Genomic DNA, 14923 nt, shown 5'->3' on the forward strand with positions numbered 1-14923 from the left:
CCGTGACATCATTTCCTCATGGCTGCCCTTTGGCCCAGTTTAAATTGCTGTTGTGTTCGAGCCTGCTGATGGTAATGAACAAAGTGTTCAGGAGAGGGAAATGGCTCCACACGTAGTTTGCCCCCATTATCGAATGGGCACAATCACAGTGCTGCTGGGCTGTGTCTTATTGGCAGCAGTTCCCACACAGCCTGAAATCCTCTGTCTTTAGCATTTCACAAATGTAATCATCGTCAAACTGAGCCTCTTATATTGAAGGGGCACGTCTTCACCACAGAGGGTACAAGCCAATTATCCTTGCAGATTGGCAGGGTGATAATTACAGTATTCCAACGACATGGTTTCCACTGTATTCGGATGTAGTTGAGTGTCTAATTTCCTACCATATTTTAATGTGCATTTTAATCAGGTCAGGGACTACGAGGGGTGATGTGACATTCCCATGTTTAAAACTTACTCAAGCCGTCTCTTTTAATTGTGTTGTATTTTATTTTACATTTTGTTAAAAATCTTGTGCTGATCTCCTGTCCTCTGTACTTCTGCTCCCTTTGACCTTACTGCGATGGTAGAATATTTAATGTTACCATCATCCTGTCTGAAAGAAAGAGAGTATTGTGGTTCTACAGCACCTTTCATGATCTCAGGACATCCCAAGGTATTTTATAGGCAATTAAGTATTGTCATTATTACATACAGCAGCTAGGAAGCACACAGTAACATCCTGTAAACAGTAATGCTTTACAAGCTATTCAGTTACAGGGATGTCATTCAAGGTATAACATTAACCAAGCCATGGGATAGCAGTTTTTCTGTTCTTCCGTGTTTTGCCACAAGGTCTTTTAAGTACAACTTAAAGAGTTGAATGCTTTATCCAAAAGACAATATGGCATCCCTCATTACTATACTGAACTGTCAGTCTAGATCTCGTGGTTTAGTCTCTGAGGTGGGACTTGGACCTGAAGCTCCTGGAACACCATTACAGCCATTCAGTTCTGAGCGTTCCTTTCCCAGGAAATCAAAATCCCAGACCTTCCTCCTTCCCTCAGTGTTTTTCTTCAATTCTCTCACGTGGCATGGATTTTGCTGACTGGGCCGGCATTTATTGCCCATCCCTAATTGTCCTGGAGAAGGTGGTGGTGAGCTGCGTGTGTTTCCTGTGGGTGCTCCAGTTCCCTCCCATAGTCCAAAGATGTGCAGGTCCTTAATGTATAGGGACACACACGGTGCTGATAGGGAGAGAGAGAGAGTTCCATGCTGTTGATGCAGCGACACCGAAGGAATGAAACATTTCCAACAAGGTAGATCTGCTGCCCTCGTCGTCCTCCTGGGTAGAAGTCATGGGTTTAGAAGGTACAGTCGAAGCAGTGAGTTGCTGCAGTATACCTTGTTGGTGGTACACACTGTCCTACTGTGCGTGGAGGGAGTACATAAATCCTAAAATAGCAATCAGATAAATTCTTATGTGTTTTACTTTAGTGATGTTGAGGTAAACATTGAGCAGATCACTTGGAAAACCCATCTGTCCTTCTGGAAATAGTTCATTTGGATTCTTTTCACTCAGAGCAGATAAGTCCTCAGTTTAACATCTCATCCAAAAAACAATACCTGCAAAGTTGCAGCTCTCATTTGTTTTTTGCCAGTAAAAGGATGTGTGCATGCTGGTATGTGTTGGCTGAATGGCTCTTTAGAAAGGGATTTTAAGCTGCCTCCTTCAACTACTGCAGTCTGTGCAGTGTAAGTGTACTCTCACTCTCAGCCTGATATAATTGAGTGGCCTGCTGGGCCATTTCAGAGGCCTGTTAAGAGGCAATTATATTGCTGTGGCTCTGGAGTAACACAGAGGCCAGATCAGGTAAAGATGGCAGATTTGTTTCCCAATGGACATTAGTGAACCCGAGAGGTTTGTTGAAAATCTGGCATTTGCATGGTCCCCGTTACTAAAACTAGCTTTTTAATTCCAGTTTTGTGAATTAATTGAATTTAAATTCCCCCATTTGCCATTGTGAGGTTTGAACCTGAGCATTAGCCAGGGCCTTTGGATTATTAGCCCAATAATATTGCCACTGTGCTACATTCTTCAGGATGGTTCCAACATGTCAGTCTGGAATATAGTTTGAAGCAGCTGAAATGGGACTTGAATTCTCAATTTTCCAACTGAGAGGGGGGAATGCTACTTTCAAGTGATTATTGACACCCCATAATGAAAAAATATAAGACTGGTGAAGATTGGGTGGCACAGTGCCTCAGTGGTTAGCACTGCAGTGCCAGGGATCCGGGTTCAATTCTGGTCTCGGGCGACTGTCTGTGTGGAGTTTGTACATTTTCCCCGTGTCTGTGTGGGTTTCCTCCGGGTGCTCCGGTTTCCTCCCACAATCTAAAGATGTGCCGGTCAAGTGAATTGGCCATGCTAAATTGTCCATACTCTTCAGGGATGTGTAGGTTAGGTGCATTAGTCAGGGGTAAATATAGAGTAATGAGTAATGGGTTCGGGTGGGAGACTCTTCGGAGGGTTGGTTTGGACCTGTTGGGCCGAAGGGCCTATTTCCACACTGTAGGGATTCTGGGATGAACTACGTTTGCTACTTTGGACTACAAAGGTACAGTGAAGATGAGTAAGCGCCGGGTTTAAGGAGCAAGTGAGATTGTAATAGAACAAGTTGGATCATTTGGTGGGTTCTGGATAGAAATTCAGCTAGGGAGGCTTTGGAAAATGGAGTGTCGGGTGAGGAGTATGTGCATTAGTGTTCAACCATTATGAGTCCACACTCTACCAATACCAAAGGCCGACAAATTAATAAGCTGTAATATCATTCCACGTCATAGTCATCTGCATTATTCATTCCATATCAGTCTCCACTTCAGTGGTGCAATGCTAGTTAATATTTGTATCCATATTATTCCAGTCCTTTCTATACTAATTCATATTATCACCCCGAGCATTCCAGCACCAGCATACTAAGAAAATAGCAATCTGTTCTAAACACAACTCATTGCAGTCATGAGCAATAGCCAATAAAGAACCAATATAGAATCTTAGAATGGTTATGGGGACACAAGGAGGTCATTCAGACTGTCGTCTATGTGAGCTCTCTCTCGGAACTATTTTTCCTGTCCCATTCCCCTTCCATCCCCTGCAGCCCTACAAACTCTTTCTGTTGGGATAAATGTGGATTTCTGAAGGGAAACCTTGCTGCATTGGATCATACTATCCAGCACATCCTACCTCAGGAATGTTGACCTGCCTCTATCCTGTGATATGTTAGTTAATGCTTGGTAGTAGTATTCTTTCCTCTAACTCAGGAAGTTGAGAGTTTAAATCCCAGTGCACTCTTAGGCAATGCATTCCAGATTTTAACTCCTTATTCTGTATGAAGGCTTTTCCTCATGTCATGTCAGGTCTAGTCCTTCTGCCAGCTGCCTTAAGTTGGGGTTCTATGGCTCGCGATCCGACCGTCATTGAGAACGATTTCTCCCTTTCCACCAGATTTTCCACGATGTTGAAAACCTCGATCAAATCTGCTCTCAACCTGCTCTTCTCAAAGGAGAACAGCCCCAGCTTCTCCAGTCTAGCCACGTAAGGATGAGGATTTCCCAAATTATATCATTATCCATTACCTAGAGGATTAGATGCGTAAGCAGTTGAAGCATTTTAAACTTATGTTCATTTAGCATATCGGGTGAATCGTTTGCATAACCATCAGAATTGTGCTGTATTTTAGAGATAGTATTAGAGCCAGAACTGTACTGAATTTGGAATCTTGCCAGATGCACTACACCTCTCTGTTGACGTGCTGTTTGCTGTTCAGAACATCCACTCAAAAGGTAGCTCATATTTGGCCTTTCGTGAAGCAGACAGCATCAGTTCACTGAACCTCCTTCACCAGCTAGTGAAAGACTGAAGTTAAAGGAGAGAAGAGGTTCCAGGTCTGAAATCTCAAAAACAGTGAAAAGATTCCTGCTGTGCTCATCCACTAAGTATCCCAAAGGTGGTTCTCAGCACTGTAAATTCATCCAGTGAGCAGCAAACTGGTGCATCCTATGCCTGACCTGAGTTGACTTAACTGATCTCATCCTGGGGAACGATAGGTTGTTAAAATAGTTTACAGAATGATAAATGTCAGCAAGCATTTCCTGATCACTCTCTAACCACTCCAACCCCAAACTCATGGAAATGTAGTTGTGTTGATCTTTAACTTGGCTGTGAAAACCCAATGGTTAACAAGCCCTTGACTCACTGGAGGGGCTCACATGCCCAGAATCAACTCCCAGCAACATTCATGGATAAAGGGAGGAAAAGTGAAATCATTAGAACAAAAAGTGATCATTTTCTAATGGAAAAACATTCACACTAATGAGCAAAGCAGTGCATTAATCAGTGCCACAAGCCATGGGGCTCTGATAGTGAATGTGGTTGGGAGCAAACTCATTTTACACTTGACCATAAACTATACATTTTAATGCAATTGCTGCATAAAAGAGGAACTGCCTTGATATCTGAGAGGTTGAAAGCAACGCGTGGTGCATCACTGGCTCAAACAGATTAAAAAGGTCCAGGATCAATGCTGAGTCTCTTTTGAATCTGCGCGTATCACCTGAGTGTGTTTGAAAGCAATACAATTGGTGTGTGTGTGTGCGCGCGCACGCGCTAATGTGTATGTACACAAGTATTCATGAGTATGTGTCGTGTTTGTGTGCATATGTATGGTACATGCAAACACAAGTTTTACTGTACCCATTTTTATGGCTGCAATGTATCTGGCATGTGTGAGTACACGTATGGCTTTATATGTTTCCTTATGTGACTGTGCAATGGGTTTATATGTTTCCTTGTGTGAGTGTGCAATGGGTTTATATATTTCCTTGTGTGACTGTACTGATGTTTGTACATGTTGGAAGCTGACAGCATTTGACTTAGGTGTAGTTGCCTTCTCACTGACTCCATTCAAACCTGAAGAGTGGCCAGTGATCAAGACAAGTAGGGTGTTGCTGTCTGTTGTGGAACCATACCACAGCAGCAGAAAAGGGATGGAGAGAAAAGTTTTGGAAGAAAAATCTCAATGAGAAATTGGTTCACAGTCACTTATTAGTTGAACATGAGAACTGGTGAATCTGAGTTTGAGCACACAGAATGAATATTAACAGCAGTCAACCGCTGAGCAGTGAAATTGCTGTAACTGAAAGAGCATGCTGTTCATTTCATTAACTTAGTGCATGAAATTTCATAACCTTTGTTCCATTTTGCAGATTCATTGCATTTTTTTCTTTCTTTAATGTTCATTGCATCCATTTTGTCATTCATGTAGCCACTCATGTAATCATCATTCCATTCTTCCCACCAGAGCCAAACAGGACACAGCCCTCCTCCTGCCTACACACCCATGTCAGGCGTAAGTATTGAACATCCTGTACCAGATAAACTCAACTTAATAAGAGGTGTTCGTCGAAACCATTCAGAATCAGTAAGAGTTGCTCTTTCTTTATTATTTGGAGGAATGAACAGATGAGTCCATTGCACTGGGAGCTGCTTCACAGAAACACGTCAACCCAGAGGCAAAACCAGCTTTTTTTAAAAACAAAAGGGCATTCTTGGAAAATGAACGTGCTGGTCATACTAGACCTCCATTTTGAAATATGCAAGACGTTTTGGACCAGTGTGTCTCACGTAATTTTACTGGTTCTTCCTTCTTGGATCTAGGCTCATGTTGAGATTGTCCTCATGCGTGTAGACTTACCATATAAGAAGCCTAGTGGGAACAAAGCAAATTACAATGAGGCAAAAACAATCCAAGCAGCAGCTCAACCTTTGTCATTGTCACAGAGGTCCAGACATCGGGTGCAAAGGTTTACTTAAAGAAGACCTAGCCTCTGGCTCCAACACTGAAATGGGGTTGGGTGCAGGAGCAGCGCCGAAGGAGAAGGAAATAGATCTAGAACTGGTTCTGTAAAGTTAAGGAATAACGAAGAAATATCCTCACAATTATCTCAAACTGGTGGAGTTTATATCATCAAATTTCATGGCAGTGCATTTTCACTTCATTTAGTTCTGAAAATAGGTGAATTGGAAATAACTTGGAAACTGAAATTTTGCATCTCACACCATTGTTTCCACATTAGATTGCATTATCCTTTGATGGAATGAAATATAGACAGTACATTGATATCGGCAAGAGTGAACAGTACTTCATGTGCTGGTTAATACTATACAGCAGCCTACAAATGGGACAGGACTGTACAGCACTCTGCTGTACAAGACTATAGCGAAGTGCTGTCCAACAAGAGGGTTTTAGTGTTGCTCAGTGCAGTGCAATGTATGTAACCAACTTGTATCTTCTTCTGTGGGTGTTCAATGGGACACTTCTTTTGAGGGTGGGGAAGACGATAGGGTGTGTCTCTCCTCTGCAGCCCCTGCCACATGTTGATTATCAATCTGCAAATATGCTGCAACACAACAGTCTCCCCATGTTGAAAGAGTCCTTCTTCAGGTTCTTACCATTATTTACACTCCAAGGCAAGCAGCTTCCTCACTTTAGAACATAGACTCTTCGGCCCTCGATGTTGTGCCAGCCTAAAAGGCATCTGGATGGGTATATGAATAGGAAGGGTTTGGAGGGATATGGGCTGGGTGCTGGCAGGTGGGACTAGATTGGGTTGGGATATCTGGTCAGCATGTATAGGTTGGACCGAAGGGTCTGTTTCCATTCTGTACATCTCTATGACTCTAAGATCAGACTAACCAACATATCCTTCAATTTACTAACTTCCATGTGCCTATCCAAGAGTCACTTAAATGTCCCTAATGTATCTGACTCTGCTACATTGCTGGCAGTGCATTCCATACATCCACCACTCTCTGTGTAAACAACCGACCTCTGACATCTCCCCTGAATCTTCCTCCAATCACCTTAAAATTATGCCCCCTTGTCATAGCCATTTCAGCCCTGAAAAAATATCTGGCTATCCATTCTATCTATGCCCCTCATCATCTGGTACACCTCTATCAAGTCACCTCTCATCCTTCTTCGTTCCAATGGGAAAAGCCTAGCTCTCTCAACCTTTCTTCATAAGACATGCCCTCCAGTCCAGGCAGTGTCCTCTTAAGTTCCCTCTGTACCCTCTCTAAAACTTCCTTATCCTTCCTATAATGAGCTGATCAGATCTGAATACAATATTTCAAGTGTGGTCTAACCAGGATTCGATAGAGCTGCAGCATAACCTCATGGCTTTTAAACCCAGTCCCTCTGCTAATGAAAGTCAACACACCACATGCCTTCTTAACAATCCTATCAACTTGGGTGGCAACTTTGAGGGATCTACTTTGAATCTTGCCTTTAACCCTGTATTCTGCATTCAAATTCGACCTTCCAAAATGAATCACTTCACACTTTTCCAGGTTGAACTCCAGCTGCCACTTCTCAGCCCAGTTCTGCATCCTGTCAATGTCCCGTTGCAGCCTACAACAGCCCTCCACACTGTCCACCACTCCTCCAACCTTCATGTCATCAGCAAACTTCCACTTCCTCTTCCAAGTCATTTATAAAAATCACAAAGTGCAGATGTCCCAGAACAGATCCCTGCGGAACACCGCTGGTCACCGAGCTCCACGCTGAATACTGCCCATCTACTACCACCCTGTGACTTCCATCTGCCAGCCAACTCTGCATCCAGACAGTCAAATTTCCCTGCAAACTTTGCCTCCTCACTTTATGAATGAGCTACCATGGGAACCTCACTAAAGACCTTGCTAAAATCCATGTACATCACATCTGCTGCTTGACCTTCATCGCGTGTTCTGTCACATCCTCAAAGAATTCCAAATGGCTTGTGAGGCATGATCTGCCCTCATAAAGCCATACTGACGATCTCTAATCAAATATGGTTTTCCAAGTAACCATAAATCCTGTCTCTCAGAATCTTCTCGAATATTCTGCCCAACACAGATGAAAGACTGTAATTCCCAGGGTTATCCCTATTCCCTTTCTTGAACAGAGGAATAACATTTGCCACCCTCCAATCATCTGGCGCTACTCCAGTGGACAGTGAGGACACAAACATCATCGTCAAAGGCACAGCAACCTCTTACCTCACTTCCTGTAGGAACCTAGGGTATATCCCATCTGGTCCAGAGGACTTACCTATCCTTAGCGTTTTTCAAACTTTTCAGCACGTCCTTCTTCTTAACACCAACCTGTTTGAGCATATCAGTCTGTTATACACTGTCCTCACAAGCAACAAGGTCCCTCACGTAGTGAATATTGAAGCAAAATATTCATTAAGGACCTCCCCTACATCTTCTGACTCCAGGTGCAAGTTCCCTCCACTATCCCTGATCAGCCCTACCCTCACTGTGGCCATCCTCTTGTTCCTCACATAAGTGTAGAATGCCTTAGGATTTTCCTTAATCCTACGTGTTGAAGCTTTTTCATGCCCCCTTCTAGATCTCCAAAATCCATTCTTCAGTTCCTTCCTGGTGACCTTGTAACCCTCTAGAGCCCTGTCTGATCCTTGTCTCCTCAGCCTTAAGTAAGCTTCCTTTTTCCTCTTGACTAGAAGTTTGACATCGCTTGTCACCTAACGTTCCTTCACTCTACCATCCTTTCCTTACCTGAGTGCAACAAACCTGTCCAGCACTATCAGCAAGTGCTCCCTAAATAACCACCACATTTCTGTCTTGCGTTTTCCTGAGAACATCTGTTCCCAATTTAGGCGCCCCAGTTCCTGCCTAACAGCATTGTAATTCCTTCTCCCCTACTTACATACTTACCCATACTAAATGCTCCTATCCCTCTCCATGACTATAGCAAAGGTCAGAGAATTGTGATCACTAACACTGAAATGTTCTCCCACCGAGAGATCTGACCCCTAGCCTGGTTCATTGCCAAGCACCAAATCCAGTATGGCCTCCCCTCTAGTCAGCATATCTACATATTGAGTCTAGAATCCTTCCTGGACACACCTGACAAAAATTGCTTCATCCAAACTGTTTGAACTAAAGAGGTTCTAATCAATATTATGGAAGTTAAAGTCACCCATGACAACAACCCTGTTACTTCTGTATCTTTCCAAAATCTGCATCTCAATCTGCTCCTTGGTGTCTCTGTTGCTATTGGGGGGTCTGTAGAATACTCCTAATAAAGTGACTGCACCTTTCCTATTTCTGACTTCTACCCATACCGACTCTGTAGACAAACCCTCCTCGATGACCTCCCTTTCTGTAAGTGGTGATACCATCCCTGATTAGCAACCCCACTCATCCACCTTTTTTACCACCCCCCCCATTCCTTTTGTACAATCTAAACCCTGGAACATCTAACAACCATTCCTGCCTCTTTGATATCCAAGTCTCCGTAAAGGCCACGACATCATTTAAGGGACGGCCAGCAGACTTTATATCACACCAGTGCTATATTTATTGAGACATGAGGGGTGTTGTTTGACATTTTCTCTCTATTTCTGGAATCAACATGCCTCATTGCAAAGAACACAGACTTCAGAAAATCGAGAAAATTCCTGCTGTTCGGTTAAAGCATTATAAAATCTAAAAGGCATTATAACTTCCTTTTAGAGTGTTTGATCTTGTGCAATCCTTTTCCAGCTCTTCTATGGGCCCATGAAAGGAAAGTTTTGTAAAAGAGCTTTGATAGTGGAGAGAAGGTATTCAAAAGAGAAGTCTATTGTGCCCACATACCGCATTTTTGAAGGACAAGCTCAGAACACAGTTTGAAAAGAAGCACACAGGATCCTTGACTTTATAAATAGTGACCAAGGGTAGAATCTTGTAGGGGTTTGAGTGACACAGGGGAGACGTGTGGTAGAATTGGATAGGAAATCTAGCAAAGCCAATCTCAAAATTGTTTATGCTTTGAATGAGCAGCATAGCAAGTTTTTCGCTCGGCAGCAGCAAATTTCCAATTAAGTGGAACTGAGTTCACTAATGCCTAACTGGGCATTGCAGTAGGTTAAGGATGCATACTGCCCCGAGCTGCTAATGTAGGAGCTGTAGCATAATTCCCCATTCCCATAAAAAAGGAAATCATGAGGTTATTGGGAACGAGAATGCATCCCAAGCTTCAATACAGTAGCTGCACTGCTGTCAGACGAGCTACAGAAAATAAATGTCGAATGGACTGAGTAATTGGAAAGAGTTTGGAAAGCTGAATGCTATTTCATAACTGAGCCTGTGCTTACAGTTCTTAACAAACATTTAAGGTAGCCATTGATGCAAGTAACATCAGGGTAAGGACTGTTTCCCTGATAAGCCTAGAATATAGAGCTCAATCAGGTACTAATAAAATAAAAACATGCAAACATCAGAGGTGGTATTCCACAATAGAGAAGGAAGCCCTTCCTGTACTGCTGCATCTTAAACATTTTGAAATAAATGTCATAAATCGACACAGAGGAGATGACAGTCTATACTGACCACAACCTATTAACTTTTGTGGAAAAGTTTAAAACTCAGAACACCGGGTTGTTCTGTTGGTGCTCATTTCTTCAACCATTCCTATTTTTAAAAAAAAATCATCCACGTTGCCAGGATATGAAAAGTAATTGCCCAGAACCAAAACAGACTCAGTTAGAATTGAAAAATAATAGTGACCAAGGCTAAGAGAATGGATGTGTGAGACTGAATGCTGTTCTTTTATATATTCAGCTCTTTTTCACTCACTGTAATGAAATAAAAATGAGTCTCATTTCATTAATCCAAGAGAGAATTGTATTAAAACAACAGGTCAGAACCCAAAATATTACAGGCATTTTGAGCTTGCGAGTCCAAAATGTATTTTTAAAAGAGGATTGCTACAGAGACAAAACAATTGCAAGTAGAAATGAGTTTTGCATAGATGAATGGGATACAATAACTACAGATATGAAAGAAACTTAGAACAAACTGGATTGTGACTGAAAGATAAAGGGGCAACATTGTCCTGCTGAACAGCAGGATGTTGCCTTGTGGATTATGTCTATACTGCATGCAGATTTTATGTTTTTCCTTTTGAAGAACCACAATGCCAGGGAATTGAGAAGTCAGTTTCAACTCTGCTGGAGTGGACTAGTGGGACTTAATGTGTCCCAGCTTGAGTTTGAATGTTAATATGCTGTGAAGGTCATAGTTGAGCTGTCCCCTAGTTACCTCTATGTTGCAAGCAAATAAATTTTTCTTGCTCTGGATGATGCAAACATTTTTATTTACAAAAGAATGGGAATTAGGACAAAGGAACTTCAATCAGCCTATGAAGCAAAAAATCTCAACTACCAATGTCAATATTACTGGCAACCTTCACTGAACCTTCAACTACCAACTGTTGGTGAATTTAGACTGATCCATATCTTTTTTTTAAAGACTCTAATTGTTTTGGACTCTGTTTCCTTGAATCTGTGCATATGTAGGTTACATTTGTATTATTACTCACGTGAATTAATTAACCTACATAATTCATTAATTCAAGAAATCCTAATTAAATTGGCTCATTTTAAAGCCTAAGTACATTTGAATCTGGGAGAAAGGCCCAAGGGAAGGGATCCTTTTTAAGTTTATTTTCTTGCAACCAACCAAGGGGGTGGGGGAGTGAAGAAGAAACAGCAATTCATCCCTCCTCACCCATAAGTTTGACAGTTTTGGGTATCCAGCAGAAACAGTCACAAATTGGGGAATCTCGCATGGGTCTGGTTGTAACAGAGATGCCAGTGTGTTCAGGGACTTCCCACCAGGGAGCTGGTGTTCACTATGACACCACCATCCATAGATATGGTGCATTTGGACATGAACTGCATCAGTCCCTGAGGAGTTGGGAACAGTACTGAACATTGTGCAAGCATCAACAAACATCCCTACTTCTGACCTTACAATGGAGGGAAGGTCATTGATAAAGCAGCTGAAGATAGATAGGCTTAGGTCACCAAGGAACTGCTGCAGAGATATCCTGGAGCTGAGATGGCTGACCTCAATCAACTATAACCATCTTGCTTTGTATGCAGGAAGACTCCAACCAGTGGAGACTTTCCCTTTGATTCCCATTATTTCTACTTTTGCTAGGGCTCCTTAATGCCGTATTCATTCAAATGGTCACCTCGATGTCAAAGGCAGTCATTCTCACCTCACCTCTGGTCCACAGAACAGAGTGGTCAAAGTTGTGTTTTTTGAGGATATGTTTGATAATGGCAGGTATAAAAGGAAGAAGGATCCCCATATTCAAAGAGAAATACTAGCTGATAATCTCAGCTACTTGGGGAGTTGGATGGTCAGCATTTTGGTGGGATTAGTGTCAGGGAGCAGGAGGTGGATCAGCAAGAGGAATTTGGAGAGGGCAATAGGGAGGTGGGATTAAAAGACTTATAGAAATATGCAAGTTCAGATCTACACCAGGAGGGATTTTTTGAATGATGTTTGTCCTGATGAGCTGAAGAAAGCTGGTGAACTTAAGGTCTCAATATTAGCAACAAAGACCTCGGACATATTGGGTTCTGGGTACCAACCATGTCTGGGGTAGTCCATTGCCGCCAATCCTCCTTTCTATGCTGCGTCTAAGGGCGTATCTAATTAGAAAGGATAGACCACTGGAAAGTCTACACAAGAAGCACTAAATGTTACACAATAAGGTATAGTTTATTGGATGATATCTATAGGTACAATTAACATGAATTAGTTAGGTCCGTTACAACCATCGGGAGCCAGAAATGACCAATCTGACTCCATTAGGGCCTCATGCACGATTGCTTAATTTTCTAGCCAAAGACTATAATACACCATCAAATTCAATGGTTCCATGTACATTTTCAACACTAACTCCATCAGAACTAGTGCTTTGTAAAACCAAATCCAGGCACGTATTGTCAAAGATGAGGCAAATGAAAAGGGTTCAAGAATATGATTAGAAGTAAAGAAGCAATTATTTTCTTATCCATTCATGTGATGTGAGCGGTTAGGCCAGCATTTATTGCCTGTCGTTAAGAATCAATGACATTAGAACATAGAACATTGAACATTACAGCGCAGTACAGACCCTTCGGCTCTCGATGTTGCGCCAACCTGTGGAACCAATCTGAAGCCTACATAACCTACATTATTCCATTCTCATCCATATCTTCATCCAATGACCATTTAAATGCTCTTAAAGTTGGTGAATCTACCACTGTTGCCAGCAGGGCATTCCAGCCTCTACTACTCTGAGTAAAGAAGCTACCTCTGACATTTGTCCTCAATCTATCACCCCTCAACTTAAAGCTATGTCCCCTCGTGCTAGCTGTCATCATCTGAGGAAAAAGGCTCTCACAGTCCACCCTATCTGCCCCTCTGATTATCTTATATGTCTCAATTAAGTTACCTCTCAACCTTTTTCTCTCTAATGAAAACAGCCTCAAGTCCCTTAGCCTTTCCTCATAAGACCTTCCCTCCATACCATCCTAGGAAATCTCCTCTGAACCCTTTCCAAAGCTTCCACATCCTTCCTATAATGCCGTGACCAGAACTGTATGCAATACTTCAAGTGCAGCTGTGCCAAAGTTTTGTACAGCTGACCTCAATCCCTCTGCCAATAAAAGCTAACACACCCTATGCCTTCTGAACAAACCTATCAACCTGGGTGGCAACTTTCAGGGATCTATGTACATGGTCACTGAAATCTCTGCTCATCTACACTGCCAAGAATCTTAAGATTAGCCTAGTTCTAGATGCTCCTTCCAAAGTGAATCACCTCACACTTCTCCATATTGAACTCCATTTGCTCTCCCTCAGCCCTCTAACTTGCAACATCCTTTGGCACTATCCACAACTCCACTGACCTTAGTGTCATCCACAAATTTACTAACCCATCCTTCTACACCCGTATCCAGATCATTTATAAAAATGACAAACAGCAGTGGACTTAAAAGAGATCCTTGTGGTACACCACTAGTAACTGAACTCCAGGATGAACATTTCCCATCAACCACCACCATCTGTCTTCTTTCAGCTAGCCAATTTCTGATCCAAACCTCTAAGTCACCATCAATCCCATGCCTCTGTATTTTCTGCAATAGCCTACCATGGGGAACCTTATCAAACACCTTACTGAAATCTATATACACCACATCAACCGCTTTACCCTTATCCATCTGTTTAGTCACCTTTTCAGAGAACTCAGTAAGATTTGTGAGGCATGACCTACTTGTCACAAAAACATGTTGACTATCCCTAATCAACTTATTCTTCTCTAGATGATTATAAACCCTATCTCTTATAACCTTTTCCAACACTTTACCCAGAACCAAAGTAAGACTCACTGGTCTATAATTACCAGGGTTGTCTCTACTCCCCTTCTTGAGCATAGGGACAGCATTTGCTATCCTCCAGTCTTCTGGCACTATTCCTATAGACAATGACAACATAAAGATCAAAGCCAAAGGCTCTGCAATCTCCTCCCTGACTTCCTCGAAAATCCTAAAATAAATCCCATCCAGCCGAGGGAATTTATCTATTTTCACACTTTCCTGAATTGCTAACACGACCTTCTTGTGAACTTCAATCCTGTCTGGTCTAGTAGCCTGTATCTCAGCATTCCCCTCAACAATGCCATCTGTTTCCAATGTGAATGCCAACGCAAATTATTCATTTAGCGTTTCTTCTATCTCCTCAGACTCCACGCACAACTTCCCACTGCTAACCTTGATTGGCCCTAATCTTGCTCTTATCATTCTTTTAGTACTTATATACCTATAAAAAGCTTTAGGGTTTTCCTTGAAACTATCTGTTGTTGAAAAATGTGGTGCTGGAAAAACACAGCAGCATCCAAGGAGCAGGAGAATCAACGTTTCGGGCATAAGCCCTTCTTCAGGAATGAGGCTGGTGTGCCAAGCGGGCTGAGATAAAAGGTAGTGGGAAGGGAATTTGGGGGAGAGGCACTGGGAATACGATAGGTGGAAGGAGGTGAGGGTGAGGGTGATAGGC

The 14923-nt window shown here is 42.4% G+C and overlaps 1 protein-coding gene across 1 annotated transcript in view; it reads left to right on the top strand.

Moving 5' to 3' along the window:
* LOC122551916 (receptor tyrosine-protein kinase erbB-4-like) overlaps window positions 1–14923 on the top strand; it is a 958043-nt gene that overhangs the window by 911032 nt on the left and 32088 nt on the right. Inside the window, exon 25 of the mRNA XM_043694485.1 lies at window positions 5340–5387. Within this exon, the coding sequence (XP_043550420.1) occupies window positions 5340–5387 (48 nt within the window). The remainder of the gene's footprint in view (window positions 1–5339; window positions 5388–14923) is intronic.

The sequence above is a fragment of the Chiloscyllium plagiosum genome, chromosome 7, assembly GCF_004010195.1.
Source record: "Chiloscyllium plagiosum isolate BGI_BamShark_2017 chromosome 7, ASM401019v2, whole genome shotgun sequence".
Classification (NCBI taxonomy): Eukaryota; Metazoa; Chordata; class Chondrichthyes; order Orectolobiformes; family Hemiscylliidae; genus Chiloscyllium; species Chiloscyllium plagiosum.